Source organism: Dioscorea cayenensis, chromosome 18, assembly GCF_009730915.1.
Source record: "Dioscorea cayenensis subsp. rotundata cultivar TDr96_F1 chromosome 18, TDr96_F1_v2_PseudoChromosome.rev07_lg8_w22 25.fasta, whole genome shotgun sequence".
Classification (NCBI taxonomy): Eukaryota; Viridiplantae; Streptophyta; class Magnoliopsida; order Dioscoreales; family Dioscoreaceae; genus Dioscorea; species Dioscorea cayenensis.
Genome location: NC_052488.1, coordinates 2597041 through 2612541, shown reverse-complemented (window position 1 = coordinate 2612541; position 15501 = coordinate 2597041). Strand labels below are relative to the sequence as shown.

General features: G+C 33.0%; 1 protein-coding gene and 1 long non-coding RNA gene across 3 annotated transcripts; both read left to right on the top strand.

Moving 5' to 3' along the window:
• The first annotated feature begins 1601 nt into the window (after positions 1–1601).
• Positions 1602–9953, top strand: LOC120282083 (zeaxanthin epoxidase, chloroplastic). 2 transcript variants are annotated; one of them, XM_039288816.1, is made up of 16 exons: positions 1602–2146; positions 2792–2954; positions 3116–3190; positions 3276–3376; positions 3527–3642; positions 4718–4929; positions 5132–5223; positions 5365–5479; positions 5615–5718; positions 6713–6758; positions 6870–6934; positions 7036–7125; positions 7214–7271; positions 8343–8431; positions 8526–8613; positions 9581–9953. In XM_039288816.1, exons 1-16 carry the CDS (start codon positions 1656–1658, stop codon positions 9659–9661), a joined length of 1986 nt encoding a protein of 661 aa, XP_039144750.1. In that variant the 5' UTR covers positions 1602–1655; the 3' UTR covers positions 9662–9953. The 2 variants fall into 2 exon arrangements, with proteins under 2 accessions (XP_039144750.1, XP_039144751.1); XM_039288817.1 differs by having other exon boundaries at positions 1917–2146; positions 2824–2954.
• A 3147-nt stretch (positions 9954–13100) lies between these two features.
• On the top strand, positions 13101–14600 carry LOC120282712. Its single transcript, XR_005543024.1, has 2 exons — positions 13101–13239; positions 14533–14600. It is a non-coding gene; the product is annotated as an uncharacterized LOC120282712 (long non-coding RNA).
• The last annotated feature ends 901 nt before the right edge of the window (positions 14601–15501 follow it).

Sequence of the window (15501 nt, the reverse complement as noted above, 5' to 3'; positions counted from 1 at the left end):
AAGTGGTTTTACTATAAAAAAAAGTGGAAACATGTTATATTAAGTGAAAACTTAATATAATACATGGATAGCCGGCTTAGCAAGTGAAAAAAAATTGTATAATAAGTGGTTTACTATAAAATAAAAATAAGTAGAAACATGTTATATTAAGTGAAAACTTAATATAATACGTGGATAGCTGGTTTAGTAAGTGAAGAAATGGTGTAATAAGTGGTTTATTATATATATAAAAAAATAAGTAGAAACATGTTATATTAAGTGTAAAAAAGCTGTATAATATGTGGTTTATCATATAAGAAAAGAAGTAGAAACATGTTATATTAAGTGAAAACTTAATATAGTAAGTGGATTGTAGGTTTAATAAGTGAAAAATCTCTATAATAAGTGGTTCATTTTTTTTAGAGTGATGCTAACCCCACCTCCAGGGTTAGCATTTAGTAGCAACCCCAGTTCCATTGTTAGCATTCAACCTGAATTTATTTGATTCAACTGAATTATGATGATGAAATCTCATCCACCCATCTCAAAGACTCAAACCGAATTTGTTTTTGATATCTTGCCCTCAGCCCCCCTATCAATAAATCTTGGTTCTGTCCATGTACCCAGGGGATGGGTGCCTACGCCACGAGCCCGGCTACGTCGCCCAACCCCTGGCGCACAATTTGGCCGTGCACGCCATGTTCCGAGTGATGGGAAGCGCGACGCGCACGACCCCTAGCACACCCAACTGAGAGGAACACCGACATGCCGCCATGTCCAACTCTAACGATAATATTTTACTAATAATAATAAAAATAATTTTAAATAATTTTGACTTCAATAATTACCACTCTAATAATAATAATAATGAAATATTAATAAAATAATTTTAAATAATTTCTATTTTAATAATTCTCAGGTTAATAATAACTCTAATTTCAAATATGTTTTTTCTATTTTAATAATAATTTTTTTAAAAAAAAAGGCAAAAAAACCACAAATAAGCTATTTAATAATTATAAAAGAGATAATAGACTAAAATAATTTTTAAATAATTATAAAAGAGATAATAGACTAAAATGTAAAAAATCAGTAGTTTTTTTTTTTTAAAAAAAAGTTTGATCTACAGCCCAATCAATTGATTAGGCATTGATGTGATGATTTTAAATTATTTTAATAATAATATATTTTTATAGGGTTGGTGGAGCAAAAACCTCTAAAATTAACATTATCCATGGATCATATGCAACCAAATATTGAGTTATTTGGCTGTCCTCATCAAAAGAATTGACCTAAAAAATAATAATTAACATAAAAAACCAATTTAATGGTCCGATAACAACAAAAGGAAACCAAAAAAATCTTTTAATAAACAAAAAGACAGGCAAACTTTTTCCCACTTTTCCTTGATTAATAAATTAATAAATCCAAGACCAATCCCACACGTGGCAAAAGAAATGCATGATCCACAAATCCACAGTTCGTCAGAAACTGACACGTGTCCACATGTCTTCCCGGCACTAGTTTCGTGGATCCAGTTGAAATCCCAAAAAAATCCTCACAAATGGCCCTTATTTCTCCCGGGCCCTCCACCTTCATCATCTTCTTCTTCTTTTTTCCCTCCACTCCCACTCTCATCACAACCACAACCAATTCTCTCTTCCCTTCGCTCTCTCATGGCTCTCACTTCCACTACTCTCCTTCATTCCCCCCAATCCCACCTCCCAATCCCATCCCAAACCTTCATCCATGGTGCCTTTGCGCCTTGTCTCCCTCCCAGCAACCTTCTCTACAGCCGCGGCGTCTTGAGGAGGTGCAGGATGCCGATGATCGTGAAGAACAGCGGGAGGTCGGTGGATTTGGCGCCTGGTTCGTCGAGCGTGTCTAATCCGGAACGGAAGTTTCGGATTCTGATCGCTGGAGGTGGGATTGGTGGGCTGGTGTTTGCCCTTGCGGCGAAGAGGAAAGGGTTTGATGTGATGGTGTTTGAGAAGGATTTAAGTGCGATTAGAGGAGAAGGGCAGTACCGGGGACCGATCCAGATACAGAGCAACGCTCTTGCTGCGTTGGAGGCCATTGATATGGATGTTGCTGAGGAGGTCTTGCGGGCTGGGTGCATTACTGGGGACCGGATTAACGGCCTTGTTGATGGAATCTCTGGCACTTGGTATATTGTTTCTTCACAAGATTGCATGTTTTCTTTGTTCTTGGTTTTTGTTGACTGACTGAGATTTTATCTGTTTTTTAATTTGTTGTGTTTATTCTTGATTGCATGAATTACTTGTTCTAACTCTAACGCTAATTTCGTTAAAGTTTGTTGCATATTTAAATTATTTGTAGGCTGGACTGAGAAATAGCTTAAATTCATGATTGAGGATCTGCTTTGTATATTGTGCAGAGTTATGCTTGGATTAGTTGAAGAAATTGAGTTTACTGTAGAGTTTGTTGAGAATTTTTAGGCATCTTTGATTTTGTTTAAGCCTGGGAAAGAGCTAGTTAGCATGTCTTTGTTAGTTCTTACTCATCTAGGACTTTTATTTAAGGCTCATTGCTGGAAGCAGTTTTACATATGGTTGGTGTTTCATGAAAAGTTGGTTTAGCAATGTTGATTAATGTGTCTTATTTTTCAGATTCAGTCAACAACTAGTCAAACATTCTCATAGACTTGGTGGACCTTATATTTTTCCCTTGGATTTGCACTTACTGTTGTTTTGGTCAAACAGAAGCATTCAGTTGAATTTTAGTATTCTTTTGTGTGGATGGTTTTGTCATAAGCTTCATGTTGATTATTTGTTAAATGGTTTACGCCCAGGTATATCAAGTTTGATACATTTACTCCTGCAGCGGAACGAGGTCTTCCTGTTACAAGAGTCATTAGTCGTATGACATTACAACAAATATTGGCTCGTGCTGTTGGGGATGATGTCATTCTTAATGCCAGTAATGTTGTTGATTTTGTGGACAATGGCTCCACGGTAAATTGTTACAATTCTTTGGTAGTCATTTGCTGTGTGTTTTGAAATTGGATGAATTAATTATTTATTTTGATAGACTTGTTTTTTCCTGGTTGGTCTCCATGCTTGTGCATTTTTAACATCTTTTTATTGTTATTTTATTTTCAATCTTACTTATGCAGGTTACAGTAATACTTGAGAATGGGCAGAAGTATGACGGTGATCTTCTTGTAGGGGCTGATGGTATATGGTCAAAGGTGAGGTTATATTATTTGTGAGCTTTAATTCAATTATATGGTTTAAGTTTCAAAAATATGATGATAAGAATTGAGTTTTTAGTAGGTGCGTAAGGTCTTGTTTGGACACTCGGAGGCATCTTATTCAGGCTATACTTGCTACACTGGCATTGCTGATTTTGTGCCTCCGGATATTGAAACTGTTGGGTATGCCTTGTTATTGTCTCTAATTCGTATACTGGCATACTTCTCTTGTAATTTTTAAAATATATACTCAAGAGAACTTGTATGATTAGTAAGTATGCCATATGTGATATGTCGTCTATGTGCTAATTCATTATTGGTTCACTTTTGAAGGTATCGCGTGTTTCTTGGCCACAAACAATATTTTGTTTCTTCAGATGTTGGTGCTGGGAAAATGCAGTGGTATGCATTTCATAAAGAGCCACCTGGGGGCACTGATGTTCCTAATGGTAGATATTACTTTGCCTTTTCTCTAGAAATTTTTATAATTTTTATTTAACTCTCCAGGCCGATTGATTTGTTTAAACTATAATTATCACTGGCATTCAAGTTGCATATGTATATAGCAAGCTCTAGATAAAGAAAAGGAAATTTACTAAATTTTTTTGCACAGCATAGATTAAGAATGACCAAGTGCCTAATTCAGTTTGAACTTTAAAAAAGTTGCAAATGTTATTCTTGCGGTGTATTCATAGTGTTGACCTGAAGAGCAATCTAGTGGAAAGCCTCCTGCAAGCTTCTTTGTTAATTGTACAAATTAGAGTCCAGGGAAGTAGTATTAACCTGAGAATATATCATGCAGTGATATGGATCATTTTATGAGCTATTAATCATCCCTATCTATGTGATTTTTCTGTCTTCTTTTTTGGGCTTTTGGTGCCTCCAACTTGTATTTCTCTTGTTCACCCTTAGTTCATCAGTTACTCTAAATTGTATATGCCTGAACCATCTCTACTGTTAAGTAGATTCCCCTTGTCATGTTTCTAAATTTTCACTAATGCCTCCATTTTTAATTATCTTTGCTTGTAAGTTGTATCTAAGCATATGTATTAGCATTTTTATCTTAACTTTTATTTTTTTGACATTTTGGTTTTCATGTATCAGTTTGTAATCATAACTAATATGCAGTGGAATTCCTTTAGATTTACCTTTTAAGTCTGCATGGTCATATAAACTTAAGTTGCATATATTATTTTGAATTAACTCAAGATATTTAAAGCTTGCTTGTATTTTGGCAGAGTTTCTATTATATTTGTTTGTTTCCTTAACTTAAAAATTTTTAATGTTCTAATTTCTCTTTAGCATAGAACTTTGAAATTTTGGTATGTGCCTAGATGATTCTGATTTATTATTTACTTCTGCACTTCTGTCAACTGTTAAAATGATATCTTTTGTGTAATCATGGGCATAGGGTTTTCATTGCAGAGAGCTTTCTTCTCTACAGCTAATGCATAGGGAATGTGACTATTATGTTTGTATGTTTGGCCCTTTCATATTATTGTTTAACATGGAAATTTTATGCAGGTAAAAAGGAGAGGTTGCTCAAAATATTTGGTGGCTGGTGTGATAATGTAATTGATTTGTTACTTGCAACGGATGAGGAAGCAATTCTACGACGTGACATCTATGATCGTATACCTGTTTTTAGTTGGGGAAAAGGTCGTGTAACCTTGCTTGGGGACTCTGTGCATGCTATGCAACCAAATATGGGTCAAGGTGGTTGTATGGCTATTGAGGTATGCACAATCGTGACTTTCTTTCTTCTTTTCATAATCAAATTTCTGATCATGTTCATGAATAATTCATGTGTAAGACTATACTTAAAAAAGGTCCCAATCAATACCTGTATTGCTGCTTACTGCTTATTTGCCCTTTGCCCTCATCTTTTGGAAGCAATTGCCTCACGTAAGTGAATTTGTTTCATCTTTGTCCTTACAGGATGGCTTTCAGCTTGCCTTAGAACTTGAGAAGGCTTGGACAAAAAGTGTTGAGTCTGGGACTCCATTAGATGTTTTTTCTGCTTTGAAAAGGTAAATTTATTTTTTTATGATCTAATGTGGCTATCTTGAATAATTAGTTGGGTGAAATTAGTGTGCTTGGCATGGATTAGGCACTTTATTTACGACTTGGTGGTAAATATTGTATGAAAAGTTGTGGTGTCTCGTCTTCAGTTATGAGGAGGCAAGGAGAATTCGTGTGGCTATTATATATGGAATGGCAAGAATGGCCGCTATTATGGCCTCAACTTATAGGCCTTATCTTGGTGTTGGGCTTGGTCCTTTGTCGGTATGTATTTTTTTTAGGAACATGATATTTATTGCTCTTGGACCTTGTTTTTTGTGCATATTTTAGTTCTTTGTTAATTATCAATGGATGATTATATGAAAATAACATCTGTCTATTTCTTAACCTCTTTTATAGTTTTTAACCAAGCTTCGGATACCACATCCTGGAAGAGTTGGTGGGAGATTTTTCATCAAGATAGCAATGCCACTTATGCTAAGCTGGGTTCTTGGTGGTAACAGGTGATTCTTGTTTAAGTGGCCATGTCATCCTTCCATGATTTGAGGCTTATCATCACTCCCTGAAACTTCTAATTCCTCCCATTGCATTTGTTGTTTAACATTTAAAACTGACTTACTTGTTCCTTTATTTGCATTTATCTTCGTGGTTTGTTTGTTTGTTTGTTTCAGAAGATGCTTCCATAATACTTGTTCTAGAAGTTTTTGGATTACTTGTAATGAAGAAACTTAACTCCTCAAGGAAAGAAAATTGTTCAATTCTTGACAATCGTAGGCAGTTCACAAGCTTAATTCTTCGTCTGCATCCATCTTGTTGTGGATTTTAATGGATACAAGAAAACAAGTGCTCTTGATGAACCCTAGGAACTAACAGTGAGATGTGGATGATGATAAGGGCTTTTTTATGGATTTAGCTGCCAGTAAATAAATTGTGTTGTAGTGTGTACCCAGTCCGCATTGGAGATCGTGATGAACATTTTTCCCTTAAGATACATTTTGTAGATACAGGGACAAAAATGAACATTGTGGTCAAATATAGGGACCAAAATGCATTTAATCTCCAAACAGTAGAACAATTTATGCCAAAAGCTCTATTTTTTGAAAGCTTTATTCTTAAAGATCTCTTGGATAAACAACATTGAACACATCCATTGTACTTCTTGGTTTTGTCTGATATGGTTTACATCATTGGAAAGTTGACATTTGGTGAACTTGGGAACATTTTTATATTTTTAATCATGAAGCTTTAGGTGAATATAAATTCCTCTTTTTCTCTTACATGTTTAAAAGGGAGTGAATTTACCCAATGGCTTTTCTTCATTTATTATCAATTTATTTGATACCAGAAATAAGATTGTAGCACAAGAGAATTATGTTTCCTTTATCCAGAAGATGAGATACATTTAAGGCATCTTGAGCCCCTTCAATATGCCTGGCGACTGAGCTTTTTTGTTGATATTTCATGGTTTTTCAATTAAATTAAACTTCATTTTTACAGTGAAAAACTTGAAGGAAGGCCACTGTGTTGCCGACTCTCTGACAAGGTATTTTGCTACATTCTTTGAAGCTTTAATTAGTCTTGAAAAGTTTAATTCTTCATGTGGAGAATAGATATGTGATTGGTATCCCTATAACTAACATATATTCCATTGTAGGCAAGCGATGATCTTCAGAGGTGGTTTGAAGATGATGATGCGCTAGAGCGTGCTCTTGGTGGAGAGTATGATTCTCACATGGATATACATAGAACATTTTGCTTTTCCTTCTGCAGCCAATAATTTATTTGTTACTAATGGTGGTTGAATAATCTACAATATATAGGTGGTACCTTTTTCCTGCTGGAAATGAAAACAATGAATTATTACAGCCCATTCATCTTCCTAAAGATGCGCAAACACCATATCTCATTGGGTGCACCTTTTCTCCATTCTTAATTTTTGTCTTTCTTAATTTTTCGGTATACCTGCTCATGACGAAAGTCATTTTTCTCGTCTCGTAGGAAGAAGCATTCGCATGCTGACATACCAGGAACATCTATTGCCTTGCCTTTACCTCAGGTTTCAAATGCTATTCTTTTATGTTATCTACTGATATAAATTATGTTTTTGCATGCTGTATGCTAGCCTTCAATTATGACATAAAACATAACTTTTGCATTAGTCTATCTTCAACACTGATGAATAATTGTGTAGCAAATATTTGTAAAAGCACTCCTTGTTTTTGTGGCAATTGCTTTTACACTAATCCATTGTATTAGACATTATTCTGGTTCAGTCATGTGGTTGATCAAGTACCTTCTGATTTCAAAGCTTGGTATCCTGAAGAGATTTCATGAATTACTACAATCTTTGCCCTAATTATGAAGTTGGTCCTTTGACATTTCACATTTAATAAAATAATTGCTTTCATGACAGGCTGCCTCTCAGTTGTTGCTTTATCTACTTTTGATCACATCTCCATTTTCCTAGCATTCTGTTAGCTCTGTGATTTTAAATTCTTAAATAGATAGATGACATACTGGTCCTTGAGTTTGGCCATAGTTGCTTTTTTTATTATTATTATTATTATTATTATTATTATTATTATTATTATTATTATTATTATTATTATTTTTCTTTTCAAGTGTTATCTGCTCATTTATCTGCTGCCTTTGGCTTTATTATATGAAATTTTGATCCCCTTCTTTATCAATTTCTCCTTTGGACTTATTATCGTCCACTATGTTTGGTGCTTTCATATGTTTTTTGCATCCTCTTCTCCTGGAATCTTAGTTGAGTAGTGCTGTGATGTTTTTAATATTCACACTAGTTATCTTAGACGGGCCTGGTGATTGACATTATTCAGTTTGTAATGATGTTCAAATATGGCTAAAATTATGGAAGGGGCAAATTATTGTAACTGCATCTAAAATTTTCAATGGAATAATTATACTGTGAAACTTCTGCCCACATAAGTTCTCTGTGTTATGGACTTGAGAGCGGAGAATATTTAGTAACTCGGACATGTTACTTGAGAGCGGAGAATATTTAGTAACTTGGACATGTTGCCATAGTGGGTTTTGAACTTCATCCAAGAATTTATTTATTTATTTCAGAATTTATTTGCTTGATTAAGCTTCTTTCGAGCAGGTAGATGAACTTCATGCACGTATTACTTGTAAAGATAATGCCTTCTACTTGACCGACATGCAAAGTCAACATGGTACCTGGATTTCAGAGTAAGCTATGTCTTTTGTGTGCTGTTATGTTCTTCTATTGAGATTTGAGAATGTCATATTCTTCTCATAAATGAACTGTGACTCTCTGTTGCAGTAATGAAGGCAGGCAGTATAGAGCACCCCCTAATTTCCCTGTCAAGCTACGCCCTTCAGACATAATTGAGTTTGGATCTGATAAGAAGGTAGGATTGTTTCATTTTAGATTCCATGAATGCAATCTCATAATTTATTATATCACCATATCACATAGGCTAGCACCATACAGCATTCTTGCCAATTGACTTCTGAACTACTTGCATTGGAGTATAAATGTTAGTATATTTTCTAAACATATAATGGTACATATATATGAGAAAGTAAGGAGTTTTCTGGGTTAAAAGCAAACTTATTATCTTTGAAAACTAGTTTATGCCAAAGAACTTTGACAAAAGAAATTTTCAAATATCATTAACAGACAATTGTGTTTAACATAATATCATATTTGTCCAAGTTGTCAATGAGCCCGGGTTGCTTAGTGTAGCTGAAGACCTATATTTGGGCCTGGGATTCTGGGTTGGTGGAGAGGGCGTAGGCTTGAAAGGCCAAAATTATGTTATTTTGATATTTTAAAACAAATATTATTAGTCTAAATTACATCATAAACTCTTCCAAAAAAAAAAAAAGAACATCACAAACTAAAAATTTTCTCTGAACTAGCAATGTGAGGTGCAAGCTGTTCAGAACTTCAGGTCTTCTGACAGCCTTGTTCTTCTTGTTTTTCTAAGTTTGTTTGGTTTATTTCATATCTTATTGTTCAATATCCAACGATTCATGTTTCTTCAAAAGTTCCGTATCTTGTTTCTGTATGTCTATGTCTTTCACTTGTCTGCCGCACAGTTTAGATAACATTGCAGAGCATCTTCTTTTGGGCAAAATAGATGTTCTTTAATTTGTATTACCTGCGTATTTTCTTGAATGTTATGCCATGAACATATTCTCCAAGAAACAACAGTTCTGTTATAAGAAGTATTTTTATGCAGGTGTGATGATCTACAAACGGGGCATAATTGATAACTTCATTTGATAATAATCTGTCATCCTCACTTAACAGTGTGATTCTTGTTTCGAATATGTAACAACTTTGTTTCTAAAACATCGGCTATTTTGCAGGCTGTATTCCGCGTAAAAGTGCTAAATACATTGCCACCACCAACGCAAAATGAAGGGCGGCAAGTTTTGCAGCCAGTGTAGAAAATACACTATCTTTTTTATGCTCAATCTCTTTACAATGCAGAAGCACTCACAACAACATACTGGATGGATTCCCTAAAGAAGATTGTCACACAAAGCACATGAATACACTTGTTAGGAATCTGTTCATTGTTCTGTCAAAACATCTGTAAGTAGGATCACATGTTGTCAATCTCATCAAAATCAAAATCTAGCATTTCTATTGTTTCATTCTGTTGGATAGTCCTCTTTTTTATTGTTTGTTGTCGAAGTTTTTCATTTTGTGATTGATCAGAAATACCTTAGTTTTATCTGACGTGGTGTTTGTTGGTAGTTACATGACTTAAAATCTTGAAGTTATGTTTGATGCATGTTATGGATAGGTCTTGACACTGCTAAATATGGTGCTCAATAAGGTCTGATTTGTTTGAAGGTAAGTTGAGTTACAAAGGTCAAAAGAACAATTTACTTGTTTTTTATTATGAGATTTTGATTTTTAAGTCAAAATCACTTGAATTTTTACTCTTCTTTTACATCTTCATCTGGGCACAGCATAAAAGTAAGGTATTTATATTGTTGGGGATGTTTTATTAGGGATGTTTTATTAATGATGTTTGGTGTATTTTTTTAATTTTTAAATGCAATAAGCTTAATCAAAGGTGTGCACACAGTTAGTAATTATTATTATTTTTTATTTTTAATGCGATAAGCGTAATCAAAAGTGTGCACACAGTCAGTAATTGATGTCTAGCCCGGTTAGTAATTGATCGTCTAGTCTGGCGATCGAACCTACTATCGGCAATCTAAAATCATAATCATAGATTTGTTACTACCATATGTCATTAGGTTCCATTGAATTTGAACTTTTTTTGCAGTGTAGACAACTTAATATATATGCGGTCACTAGGTGTTTTGCAGTGAACTCAATGAATACTGTTGGGTTATTGAGTTAGGCCTTTTATAGTGAAATTAATGAATATTGGGTTAGGGCTTTTATAGTGAAATCAATGAATATCCTGCTAGATTAAGTCTTTTGCAGTGAGATCAGTGAATACCGCTAGATTACAAGAGTTTAAAAATATTAAAATAACATCAAATTATTATTTTTTTTCAAACTATGGCCAAACCTTGGTTGGAGTTTCATTATTAGAATTTATAAGAGGAAAGAAACCTCCATGAGGTCAATTAAGTGCTGTTTATGATAGAGTTTAATCAATGTTCACTAATTGTTGCTAAAATTAGAGGTGGGCACGGGCCGGTTAATCGGCCCGGCGGGCCTGACCCGCCGAGTTGCGGTTCATCGGCCCACTGACCCGGACTCGGCCTGCCTGGGTGTAGAACCCACCGGGCCTGGCCCGTCTGATCCGGGGGGTCCGAGTCACAGGAAGCTGGGTTCGGAACCGGTCCGGCTTCCATGATGACCCGGTGGGCCAGGCCAGCCCGCCTGGTGAATCCGCCGGGTTGGGCCCGCCGGATAAAATAATTAAAAAAAACTAAAAAATTCTGAAAATTCATAAAAAAAAAATCAAAAAAATTCTGAAAATTCAAAAAAAAAAGGAAAAAAATTCAGAAAATTTTTTAGAAAAAAAATTAACTAAAAATTACATATCAAGTAGTATTCTTGTTTTAAATTTAAATTATCATCAACTTATTTATTTATTATAATTAGGGTTGATTCTAGATTTTACTTTGGTCTCTAGCTATAGGGTTATTATTTTGCTCATCATATTGTCATTTAAAAAAAAATACTAATCAAAATAATATGGTGTTAACTATTATTCAAGGATATTCTTTTTTTACTAATATATTTGATATACATAATTCAAAAACAATTTTTTGTAATTTTATTTTTTTATTTTATAAATTGAAACAAAATAATCTAATATATATATATGTGACAAATAAGAGTACTTTATTTAAGAGAATTTAAGAGTGTGCATGTGTAGAGACTTAGTGTTTATGAGCCAAAAGACGATTAACAAAACAATTATTTTTTAAAAAAAATATTTAGGAAAATTTATTGTTTGATACTTTGATATTTTACAAATTGATTTATATAATTTTTTAATTTATTATATGGTTTTTAAATTTTTTATAAATTAAATATATATGTAAAATATTTTGAATCATATCATACATCTATCTATATATAATTGTTTTCAATAAATTTTTAAAACAAATTGTAGTTCAAGTGGTCAGTGACCCGGAGGGCCGGGTTGCCGGACGGCCCGTGGCCACCTCTAGCTAAAATGCTCTTTACATAAACATTTTAATTGCATGATTCAACGTACAACTTATGTACTATCGATGAAATTCAAGAGGATATTATGAGCTCTATAGATTGTAGGTCTTTGGAATTAATTTTTTTTTTTAATTTATAACATTTTGGAAAAAATAAGAACGAGATGCCGAGTAACTAAGAATTTCGATGATAAAATATTTAATATGGAAAGGTTATTTATTTGAATAAAAAATTATTTTAGTAATAGAATTGTGATGCCACAGTGCTTTAAATATTTTGTATTAAACTATATCAATTTATTATTATTATTATTATTATTATTATTATTATTATTATTAAGAGTCATAAATTCTAAATTAATTTGGATAAAATATTGTTAGTATTTACAATCCGCTAATTAATTGTAGTTAATTATTTGAAGATTAAAAAAAATAGTAGCTTTTATATTACTTGAAGAATCCTCAATAAATATAGCCACATAAAACAAAAGTCTAAACTGAGTGAATAATATTTAAAAATTTTAGAAATTTATTAATTGGTTCGATTAAGAAATACTCATAATATTTTATGATTAAATTAAGTGGGAGGTAAGTATTCCTCTCCCTGGACAGATCCCACCCCCAAATCAAATATATATATATATATATATAATTCATGAAAAAAAAGTTTAGCAACACAAAAACCTATCATAATATAATTATTAACTTATACCAAATGATTCATAGTAAAGTAATATTTGACTTTATTATGAAAAACAAAGATGAAACAATTAAAAGGTAGAGTTCAAATTTTGTTAAAAACAATAATATAATAAGGGTCATCAGTTGTGGATGCAGGTTTACAACTCAATCTTCTTATCCTCAATTATGAATATGTAGGTTGAATAATTATTTTTCAGTCGCTTGTCACTTTGTAAAAAAAAAAAAAAAAAAAAAAAAAAAAAAATTATTATTATTATTATTAGCTCATTAAGAAAATAGAAACATGGTGAATCTCAACATTATGGATGAAGTGATAGGAAAATGAATGTTCTAAGCTCTAGCGATTAGTGCTTATCAAAATGAATAAAATTAAATTAAAAGGTCTAAATGGTATATATATATATATATATATTTTAAAATCCACTATTTTAAGTAATTTATCCTAAAGAAAACTACAAGGACCAAAAACGAATTAAAAATCCTTAAAGGACTAATAGCTAAATTAGCCCCCAAAGGGCCAAAACTAAAACCTCAACTGAAAAACCCTAGTTCCCAAATCCCATTCCCTTCTTTGCTTTGCCGGCTCTCTCTACTTCCTCACGCTTGGCTTCAGCTCACAATATCTAATCCTTCCCAAATTGAAGCATTTGTTCACAGTAAGCTTCTCCGATCTTTTTTATTTCCTTCATCGTCTGTTTTTCTTCTTATCTTTCGTATTTTTATGCATAATTTCCATTAATTGTGGCTTATTTATGGGTCTGGTATTTGAAGAGATGCAATTCTTTTTGGGTTCTGTTTTCCTGCAAATTGTGAAGTATTTTTTGCTTGATTTATGCAATTAATCATTGATTATGTGCTGATGAATGATCTTTTGCTTATTCTGTAGTTTAGGTGAGGTAAAATTTGTTTTTTTTTTTACCCTTTTTTATGATTTTAATTGTTAATTTGGGTTTTCTGTGGAAATTTGCCAATTAAAATAAAAAATTTAGCGAATCTAACTCTTCCTGGCTTTGAGTCACCCAACTGTAATATACGTTTTGCTCTTTGAACAGATAGTTGTTGTAGAATCTGAAATAGGTTTGAACTTGGGAGCTACACATTCTGGGAATAAAACCTTAGTTGCGAATTGTTGGAAGCTACTTCAACAGATTTATAGAAAAAAAGTAGTGTAATGAAGGACACATAATCAAGACAAAATTTATGTAGTTTGATTAAATCGACACATGTAGGGAGAGAAAGAATTTTTTGCAATTGAAGTCTCGGTGAGTAGACAAGATTTTTTCTCCACAAAACCCTAAATGCGATATATTCAATCAGTAAAACACTCAAGATATAAGTGAATAAAGAACCTAGTGCACTATATATGTGTAGGTCTACATAAATTCTAATCTAAGTATGATAAAGAAACAAATTTTCTACTGAAATGGGCCATTGTGTCGCATGGGTTATACCCTTGTTTCCCTGGTGGACCTATTTGTCCCATCATTCTACACTCTTCATGGATCGATGCTGGATCACCGATTTTATTTGCTTAAATTTTCCTTTTTTTCCTTTAGTTTGTGTCTTATGTTTGGCATGGATCTTAAATTAAAAACACATATAACCCGATTACTAAGGTAGATTAATAAGTTTGACAATTCCAAGGTTTAAATTTCATCACTCAATGGAAAAGTGTGTTATTTGGAATGAATAAGAATGGACTATTTAGTTTTGGAATTTAGTGAAGTTTGTGGCTTATTGGGCATTTATGTAAAGAATCCTTCAAGTTTGGCCTTGTAGCTTAAGTGCACAATCTTGTAGAAGTTAGCTTATTGTTATTTTGTTATCCCGAAGAGTTTATAAAATCATAAGTGTTTGGGGAAGTAATGTAATCTTTCTCATTTTAACTCTAATGTCTTATTAGCTACTCGTCCATGCTTAAGATTTTGTTTGGTTTTCACTCATTGCAGTTTAATTGGTGGTCGTCATGAGTTCTGCAAGTCCTGATGTGGAAGTAGCATCTGTTCGTAGGAAAAAAGAAAAAATGAGGAAGCATAAAGCGACAGATTTAAATGAGTCAGATGGAAACGGAAATAATTTGAACTCTGGTATGCATTGTGACATTTTGCATGTGAATCTCAGTTGATTACCATCTGATTCTTTTTCTTTTTTTAGTTAATCATGCTTAAAAGTATAATTTGCATGTCAATTTTCGAATAGTATTTTTGACAAAGAAATTGTTTTCAGTAATCATATTGGAGGTATATGCACAAAAATCTGAACTAGTTTTCTCTCTTTTTTTTTATTAATGATCGATTTTTTTTTAATCAAGTTTTAACCATTTATTGGAGTCATCATTAACCTGGGCATTTGAAAGTTATTGGGCTCAATAAATATGAATACTTCATACTTCCTGCAATGGAAGACTTTAAATAAGTCACTTGATTTCTATTCATGTGATAGGTCATTTGATTTTTAAACTTTTGTGCTGACATTCAAAAACTCTCTTTCATCTCCCAGAGAAATTCATGAATGCAATAATCATGAAGTGCATCACTCTACCCTAATATGGTGTAGTCAACCACTTTTCCTACCCTTTCTTCTAGGAGTTTGTTTTTTGGGCCCTTAATTATAATTGGGAAATTTGCATATCTTCCCCCCACAAAAGCATATAATTATGTGTCTACTCTATAAAAATTATATTTGTGTGTCTTTCCTACCAAACTCTATACTAGCATTTATATGCCCCTATGATTGAAAGTCACTAAAATTGCTTTTGTGAATGCCGATTAACCATTCTCTATTCTTACATATGGTACTGAGATTAGAAGGTGGAATAGTTTCTTTTGTAAAAAAGTTCCCTTGACTTTGGTCAAATATGGCTTTTTTTGGTTGTATAAGAAATTATGCACACTTGTAGGAATATATATGCAGATTTA